The sequence below is a fragment of the Silene latifolia genome, chromosome 9, assembly GCF_048544455.1.
Source record: "Silene latifolia isolate original U9 population chromosome 9, ASM4854445v1, whole genome shotgun sequence".
Lineage (NCBI taxonomy): Eukaryota > Viridiplantae > Streptophyta > Magnoliopsida > Caryophyllales > Caryophyllaceae > Silene > Silene latifolia.
The window spans coordinates 70,869,383-70,878,696 of NC_133534.1; the positions used below are offsets into that span (position 1 = coordinate 70,869,383).

Below are 9,314 nucleotides of genomic sequence, written 5' to 3' on the forward strand. Positions count from 1 at the left end.
AATATTAATAACGAGAGTAGTGAATTTGTCTCAAAATTTATTTCATCGTAATTTTAGGATATGTTATAAAAAATATATTGATAATAAATTTATGGGTTATGCAACTTTAAGTAGTTTTATTTAATAAAAAAAAAAATAATGATAAGTAGAAGTAGCCCGGGCGAAGCCGGGCACCAATACTAGTCTAACCCTAAACTGTCTACCCACAGCCGTCTTCCTCTTCCTGTCTATGTCTTAATATTCTTAACCTTATTTACTCATATACACGGAGTAATATTCTTCCCTAATATATCTCTAAATGTATCTCTCTAAAAAATCTCCTCAGCCACTCTCAATCTCTGTCGTTGTAAATTTTCAACTATACTAATATTTCAATATCAGGAATCAGGATTACTCCATAAATTCAATAACCTTATTCACCAGCTGTCGCCCCTTCGTCTCTGTCTTTCCAACTTGGCCAATTCTTCAGAAATCAAATCAAGTAAGTCATTCTATCTCTCTTACCTTAACTGTATGTATATATCAATCATTAGTTCTAACTTTTCTCAATTTAATTTTTAAAAACTATAGTGTAATGTTTGCTTCATATACGGAGAATTTGATTTTGCAAAATTATTTTGATATTATTATATCGTGATTGTTTGGACATGATCTAAGTTGTTTTAATTTTTTTTGTTCAGCAGATATGTGAAGTAATTCAAATTCACTATTTCAAATTTGGCCTCAATTTCTAAAGGGGTGAGACATTCATCGTTGCAGGGCTATAATTTGGTTAATAATCCATATGTTATAGTTCGAAACAACTCTTAATTGTGTAGACTTTTGACTATTTAAGAATCATTTGATTTCAGATCTTGGTGGAAGTTCGTAATGATAGATCATAGACTAATCTATTAGACGGACTACATCCTTGGTCAATCATCATGTGATGATGATATTGGTGGAAGTTTGTATTCACAAGCAAATTGTGATGACTTGATATATTATGTTTTTTCATCTATATTCACATTTACATTGATGATCTTAGAGTTGAATTAGTTTATTTATGTCGTCTTCAGTTTCTTACTATAATTCTACTTAGTTACTTAAGTTTGGAGTATATTTCGTATCACTTCGTGTTTCTTTGGATAACAGAAAACATAGTTAAATCAAAAGTTGATTAATTTTTAGTCCAAATCATAAATATTATTCCGTACTATTGAACTTTACCTGTTAATCAATCTTAATTATTTTGAGTTATTGGTTACATGAATGTGTTGGCCATTAAATTCTCATACATTTCGATCTCCTCCCACTTTTCCAAGAACTAATAACCATCAATCTCCTACTACATTTAGCTCTTCATCTCCCTTCATCTCCCTATTAAACATCTCTCGACTGGCCTTTATTATTTACGGTTTTCTTTGAATGTTTGTTATAGGTAGTAGCCATTAGGGTAGAGAGGTAATGTTTGATTCTATTTAATGTAGGTACTTTTTGGAATTCATCTTAAGCGAAGTATCCGTCAAAAACATTGTTGCTTAAGCAAGGTACGACTACTATAAATTGTTAGCATGAGATGATTAAATTATCATGCTTTAAGATGTGCTAGAAAGCTTTTAATTGATTACTTTCGATTTTCGATTCACAAATACATGCCGTTGCCGATCTTTTCTTTTTTTTCCTGAATTCTACTCCCGATCTCTTAATTTTTGTGGGAATCTTTCTTTTTTTGATTTTATATTATGTCACTTACCTATGGAGTCAGAATCCCCCTACTACTAAGAGAATAAAAATTCTCTTAGTTTTCCTCCAAAAAGCATCTAGCTAAATAAGGTAACAAGTAAAAAAAAATCATTACATTATTATCTTTTCAATTAATATATTCTTATAATTAAACTCTAATATTTTTAATTAAAATTCATATTTATGACTTTTTCATTAAATCCATAATTTTTTATACAATCATTTCTATTTCCATAGATATTATTCTTCATTAGTTACACTCTAAAATTACGCAAATCTACTTCTTATGCAGTCTTTAACATAATTATTGTCCTCACTTACACCCTAAAATTATCTAAATATGGTGTATATTTTAAAGGACGTAACAATTTTTATGTATTTTTTTAATTAAAAAAAAAATAATATTAGTCTAAATATTCGTAATTCGTCTTTTTAAGTGCATAGTGTTTTTACCCCTTTTTGTTATAAGGTTTATACACGTTTTAATTAGATTTTACATTTTTACATCACTTCATTGTAATTTAATGTCATAAATTAGTTTCATGCACTGATATAACATTATAGAGTTAATTTTTATAGTAAAATAAAAATGGTTTAAGATAAAAATAACTTAACTTAAAGTGTTTTTTGATGGTAATAAACTTTCCTTTTCTACCTCTTACTAAGATTATATTAGTACATTATAACATTAAGGGTACATTTATTTTATATAATTAATTTAATGAGAATGTCTCTTTATAAAACAGAACTAAAAAATACCGTGCTGTAGCACGGGGATCTACACTAGTTTGACATATTTTAGTTTGATCATTTTTTATTTTCATGGTAGAACAAAAGTAGGAGAGATATTGGATTGAGGTCAGTTAAGGCATGGCTTGATAAAACACGAAAAATAGTAGGAAGGGCTTGTAAGTAGGTTTAGGAACAAAAATTAATATTTTAATGCAGGAACTAGGACTAACAAACCTACTGATAAACATGGTCTTAGTAGTCCAATTCATCATATCACATATGCACTTAACGTCTAAACTTGATGGTTTAGAAACTAACTAGTATTATTTGCGCACGATATTTTTAGAAGGTGGTTGTAGATTTTAAAAAATCCAGTTACTTGTATAATCCATTTTGAATTTAACGAAAAAAATTATTTGTAACATTACTACAACCCCTTACAAATGGGCTTATAACTACCTTCCAATAAGACAACATTAAACAACAAGGGAGAAAGCTTGCTTGAGATGTGGTAATTATTACCCTCCCTTGTTCGTTTCCATCTTTAGATACCAGCTCAATTTACTCCATTTTCTTCTTGTTTTAAGCTCTTTACTTCCATAACAATTACTCCATACCAAGCTTTCCCGCAAGTAATAGCAAGTGATTTTGTTTATGCTGGATAGTCGGGTAATTTTTCATCTGAAGAATATGGGTATTTGGGTGAAGTAGTGAACGTCAGCTAGGGCTTCTCTATGGTATCGAAGTCAATAATATCGTAATCGGGTTTTAATTATAAACCCGACTACCCGAGTTCGACATCGTTCTTAATATGAAACACGAACAGGCAAAAAAAAAAAAAGCGATGAAGCGTTACACAAAGCATTGCGATGACGATGTAACAACAACGAAGCAAAGTACACAAGCACTTGCGATGACGATGAAACAACGATCGAAAGCAATAAATAAAACACAAGCGTTAATTAGATTTTGATTAATTACGTACCTATTTAGCTGATGACGATGATGATCAACGAGAGTCGCGATTCACCGTGATGAGCAATTGCGGAGGATGAACGAGACGATAATTGAATCAGCGTTAATGAATTGGGTTTTCATTAATTAATTACGATTTTGAGGAGAAACTAGGTGCAAAAACGAATTAGGTTTTGAAGTGAAATGTTTGGGGGAGAAATTGAGGAGATGAATCAGGCGGTTTGATTTTTTGGGGGAAAAATCAAAATATTTGGAAAGATGAATGTGTACAGTCCAGCGCGAGAAATGAAAACCCTAGTGAGAGTCAGCGGTTTTTTAGGTGCTGTTTGGCCTAGCTTTAGAAGTACTTTTGTAAATGAAAAAATATATTATTCTAAAAATTATACCATAAAATTACTTATGAAAAGATCTTTCAAATGAGTATACATTTCATTGTGTTTACTCTTATATTTTGAGGTATATTGAAGAGAGAATGGAGTGTCTCAAAAAGTAAGAATGACAAAAAAAAAAGAAACGGGGGGAATAAGCTCAAAAAAATTTGATTTTTAACGTCATAAAACTAAAATGTAATTTATAAACATTATAAAACTAAAAAAAAATACACAAAAACTCAAAAACTCTTTAAGTATGAGGTAGTACATCTGATGTACAATCTTTTTTCTCGAAGTGGGGTAATGTACAAATGTTGTAATCGTTTTTTTTCGTTCAAGGGTAGTTTTGTCAAACGAAAATAAATCCAGCGGGGTAGTGGATTTAAGTGCGTCCTTAAAAAAGCATCATATTTGTACGGAAATAAATAGATAAACAAAAGGGTTATTCTATCCTTATTTTTTTAAAAGGAACTACAAGGACGATTTTAATGCTGATAAGATTTATTTTGAATCCAGGTTATGAAAACCACCTATGTTGATATTAAAAATCGTTCTATATTAATTCAACTATATTAAAAAATTAAAAAATATAAGTATGATAAAATATGAAGAGTTATAAATTTATGTTCTCAAAAGAAAAATATATCTAGAGAGAAAGAGGTCTGGTATTTCAGTTGCATATGAAGAAAGTGGGGTTAGTAATGAGCACAATCAAAATTAGATACTACGGAGTAACACATTAAAATCTATCTCTTCAAAATTCACAATTTTAAATTAGATAATTTTCTTTCAAATTTTTTAAAACAATCCCGTGAATTTTCACGGGTGTTACACTAGTTAAATAGAAAACAAATATTGGTAGGTGATATGTGATTTAGTTGGGAATATTTTGAAGGCTCTTAATCTTTTAGTTTAAGGGGGATGGGCACGCTTAGGAGTAAGTAATACTCTGTAGAGTTTAAGGGTACAACTGGTAAGTTGAAAAATGCGAGGGTACCACTTAGAAAATTCAATAGTTTAGGGGTACCCCATAGAAAACCAAAAAAAATAAAAATAAATAAACTGCCTCTAAAACCCTCGCTTGGACTCTCGTTCCATTCCCAATTTCCAGTCTCCCTGGTGTTTTTCTGGTTTCATCGCTAATCTCTTCTTTTCAATCACTAACTCAAGGTATTTTCATAAAGTTGCAATCTTTCCATCCCAGATTTCAATTTATCCAATCATTTTTCATTTTAGTGCAGTAAAAATGGCAATGAGAGGAGCAACACAAAAAGGATGCATTGATATGAATGCAATTGGTGGGTTCTTCACCAGATTCACTCATTCCCTTGCAATTGCACCATCATTCAATTACTCCATTCAACCTATTTCTTCTCCTACTTTGTCTATTCCTGAACCCGATACCGCCTTTCGCCCCGAACTTCCTGCCTTTTCCTCTCATCTTGGTTCCATGGACCTCATGGCTGTACCCAAGAAAAAGGTATTCCTTTTATTATTCCATTTTGCCCCTATTTTTAAATTTTTGATTTGTTGTTTCATGTTTGATTAGTTGGCAGTGGAATCAGAAAGAGGACTGATGTACTCCCTCCATTCAAATGATTTGTTTACCTTTGATTAAAATATCCCTCACAAAAAATATAAAAGGTAAACAAATGATTGGGACGGGTGAGTATATTCACTAAAATGTTATGAGGGAGTAATATTTAAGCTGAATCGCTCTACTTTATACAGATTTCAAAGTACAAGCGAGGCCTCAGAAATGGGCCTAAGGCGTTGAAGCCGACCCCGGTCATAGTTCGATGCAAGTAAGTCTTTTCTTATGTACCTGTATAATAGCTCAGCTAATTGTACTTGTAGTATAAACTTGAATACAGTCGAAACTGATTTGTGGATTCACCAACTGAGTAGATGATGCAATAGAATGTCTAATTTCAGATGTGCTGGAAACAAAGATATTCAAAATTGTAGACAGATTAATTGATAGTCAATGCTGTGTTGATTCTGAATCTTCCGCTAAACGGGTCTTACATTTTTTATATCCAACTTGACTTGATAATACTTTCAGAATTCACAAAAACTTATACGCGGCACTGATATATATGCGTGGGTGTTCTCCCACGTGAGACTATCCATACAAGGCTCGCTGTTGAGAATTAGTTTCCTGAGTTTTTGGACATGGTTAGGTTTCCGGACATGGTCACTCCCCATCCCTTTGATTTTGTTCACGGTGTACATAAAAGAGTAATGGAAGACTCATTACTCTTTGGTTATGGATTATAATGGAATAAATCAAAATGGCTCACTAAAGTGGCTGCCCTTCTTTCTTTTGTGAAGTAGCGGTCCTTCGACGCAGTTCTCGACACAATTTTCATCTTGGGTCATTCGGAAACAGCCTCTTTGTGTTGCTAACACAAGGGTAAGGCTGCGTACATCCGACCCCCCCTTACCCCGCAATTTGCGGGAGCCATTGAGGCACTGGGGTAATGTTGTTGTACATAAAAGAGTATCAGGTGTTTCTTACGTTGTGAAGTAAAAGTTCGTTAATGTAATTTTTGATGCAATTTTTACTAAGGGTTATTTGAAAACCATTTCTTTGGGTCATACACCCTACCCCCTTGCTCCGCAAAAGTTAGGAGCCTTTGAGGCATTGAACTATTGAAGTGATTATTGATGGTGTTAATTCATAGCTGCTTAGCATAGTATATTATATATCGGTCTTTGTCGTGATAATTGAATTTGTCGTCGCAGCCTAAACCTAGGTTACTGCATTATAAACTCCCTGTCACCGTCTCAAAACGGGGTCGTGGAAACCTTCAAAAAATTCACAACCGCGTTCCAACCCAAATTTAATATTGTGTTTGATAGTTTATCTGAAACCAAAAAAAGCTAAGGAATGTAGTACAAAAGGAACAATGAAAGCACTTTATTCTGATGAAATCAAATTACAATCAGAGTCAAACCATTTAACATTGAAGTTGTTTTCAGTGCAGTCTTCTGTCAATTACTCCCTCTGTCCCGGTCATTTGTTGTCCTTTTCCATTTTGGGGTGTCTCAGTCAATTGTAGTCCTTTCTATTTTGAGAATGAACTTGATGAGTAATTTGATCATTCACACTCAATTTATTCCATTTGTCATTTAGTAATTGGCTCCCTCCTACAACAATTGACCGGGACAGAAGGAGTACTTGGTAATTTTTACAGTGCCTATATGGGTGTTCAATTTCAACCCGTTCCACTACACAGGGTTCCATAAAGTTAGGGGACTCATAAATATATTTACATCCATTAATTATCAGTAAAATGGGTTTGGATCCTGGTTTGGTGTGTTGCTCGTATCAGCATTGCCAGTGTTCAAATCTGCATTTTTCTTTTACTTGAATCGACTCATCATTTACTTAAATCTTTAAATTCTTTAATTGAATGCCCTCAATAGTCAATCGATCATCCATTCCCAAGTTCATAAATTCTCATTTGTGACGGACTGTCCCAACTTTGGCTCTTCTATGTCAACCATTTCATGCATTGTGATTCTTCATTTACCTAACCAAAATCTCTACCCAAAATTATGACAATGAGAACCGAAGAAAAAAAAAACCTTCACAGTTTGGGATGTGATAAACGTTCACGAGATAAGTACCGGAGTATTTGTTTTTTTTGTTAACTTTATTTTTCCCATGAACAGGTTGTATTAATTTTGAATTTTTTTTCATTAATCGGGGCCACATTTGTAAAATGCTGCACAGGGTCCTCATATTCTCCAACACCGCCCTGCCTATTTACTATTGCTGCCGTTGTCGTTTACCAATATTTAACCTGTTGTTTGATCCTGGCTTCACAGGTGCTGTGGCCGTGTTAAGCTGCAGCATTTCTACTGTTGCAGTGGGCGCAGGGATGATGATTCTGGTGAGAGAAACGATGCAACCAACTAATCAGCTCATAGACATTGAAGCTCATTTTGTTAGTTGTTATTTAGTCAAGCTCATAATTTCTTAGTTATTCGTCAAGGATTTTCTACTCTGCCATCTTCATAAAGTCGTGTACTCGCATAAGATTTTATCACAATTAATTTCTTGTCAAGCTAATTCTATTATGCTTTTAATAGGTTAAATCGTGGAACTGTTCACAGTTTAATTTGACAAGAAGTTAATTGTGAGATTATCGTACATGTGACTTAATGTGGCATATTTGGCTATTATGGAGTTAAAAAGTTCTTATGTAAAACGGTTTTTTTTTACAATTGTTATTGTAAAACCATGTATTAGTTTACATAATTAGCTCCATAAAAATAATCTCCACTACTTACCATGTTTTGTGCGAAGGTTATCAAGGTAGTTTCGGTATGTTTTAGCGTTTTACAATGTCTTGGTGTAGATTGGTTTTATAAGAGATTTACTCTGGAGTTTCTGGTGTTTACATGTGGCTATAATATTCTTCATTCTCCAAGTTATAATCACACGATTTCTAATGAAAATTTATGTACTAGGTTGACATATCATGACGAAGAAAAGGGAGCTATTATTTGTATCATGGCGAAGAATAGGGAGCTACTATGCGTGCAAGTGGCGGCAAAAATCTCACGGAGAGCATGCTCTTTTGTTGAATTTTCTTTTCCGTATGTATTTCGTGAAACACAAAATTTTGGTTAAGAATCTCCTAAGGTACGACAACATTCACAACCGATTTAAATAAATCGTGAATAAAAGGATAGCGAAGGTCTTAAGCAAGACCTATTGCTCTTCTAATGGTCCAATCTGGGTCGGATATTTCTTTTTATAGGTGTTGATAGGTGCGGAGAAAAATAAGAATTTTGGAGCGTTTTCATTTGGTGGATAGGGGAAAAAATTGTTAATAAGAATGGTCTAATCCAAACATTCCACCAGCTCATATGAACTCGATCCTGTCACAATCCAAATTCAAATTCAACCTAATCTAACATTTAAACCCAGTCAGATTGTTGAAGCTAGTGTCTTTTTTTCGACAGATTAATATATCGGACATCACAACCATTAGAAATAGTCTTATATAACCGGTCAAGACTCAAGACGAAATTGCCTTGCACTATTTTAAGAAGTGAAATATTCTCTTTGTCTCAATCATTTGTTTACCTTTTTTATTATTTGTGACGGTATCTATAAAATCTATAAAATATAATTAAAAGGGTACCTAAAATAATGTGACTTGACAAATTTTAATGTGACGTGGCATATTTAAATGAGACGTGACATATTTTTAATGTGACATAGCGAATTAATATGACATGGATTATCAATTTATTATTACATGACATTAATTTAATTCATTTATTTATAAATTAATTTAATTCACTTATCTATTATACTAAAGGATATTATCATTATTCCTAAACTAATTTTGTATATTAAATATATTGTTTTCTAAAATTTATGTAACCCTTACAAATTTACATCAAAATTTCATAATTTATAATTAATATTGACATTTTAATTGAAATTTTTGTAATAAAATATATTAATAAATTTCATAATTTATAATT

The 9,314-nt window shown here is 32.5% G+C and overlaps 1 protein-coding gene across 4 annotated transcripts; it reads left to right on the forward strand.

Annotated features, from left to right (window-relative positions):
* Positions 1 to 225: 225 nt before the first annotated feature.
* LOC141599913 (uncharacterized) lies at positions 226 to 8,100 on the forward strand. Of its 4 annotated transcripts, none has more exons than XM_074420037.1 (6): positions 226 to 481; positions 684 to 738; positions 1,470 to 1,529; positions 5,040 to 5,283; positions 5,535 to 5,608; positions 7,641 to 8,100. In XM_074420037.1, the coding sequence occupies exons 4-6, from the start codon at positions 5,050 to 5,052 to the stop codon at positions 7,729 to 7,731; spliced, it is 399 nt and encodes a 132-aa protein (XP_074276138.1). In that variant the 5' UTR covers positions 226 to 481; positions 684 to 738; positions 1,470 to 1,529; positions 5,040 to 5,049; the 3' UTR covers positions 7,732 to 8,100. The 4 variants fall into 4 exon arrangements, with proteins under 4 accessions (XP_074276138.1, XP_074276139.1, XP_074276141.1 ...); XM_074420038.1 differs by having other exon boundaries at positions 5,045 to 5,283; XM_074420040.1 differs by lacking the exons at positions 226 to 481; positions 684 to 738; positions 1,470 to 1,529 and adding an exon at positions 4,868 to 4,973 and having other exon boundaries at positions 5,045 to 5,283.
* The last annotated feature ends 1,214 nt before the right edge of the window (positions 8,101 to 9,314 follow it).

Excerpts from the sequence above, each read along its gene's own strand:
- LOC141599913 (XM_074420037.1), top strand. The coding sequence starts at position 5,050 with ATGGCAATGAGAGGAGCAACACAAAAAGGATGCATTGATATGAATGCA. Across the intron at positions 5,284-5,534 it reads TGGCTGTACCCAAGAAAAAG|ATTTCAAAGTACAAGCGAGG; the intron begins GTATTCCTTTTA and ends TACTTTATACAG. Across the intron at positions 5,609-7,640 it reads CCGGTCATAGTTCGATGCAA|GTGCTGTGGCCGTGTTAAGC; the intron begins GTAAGTCTTTTC and ends CTGGCTTCACAG.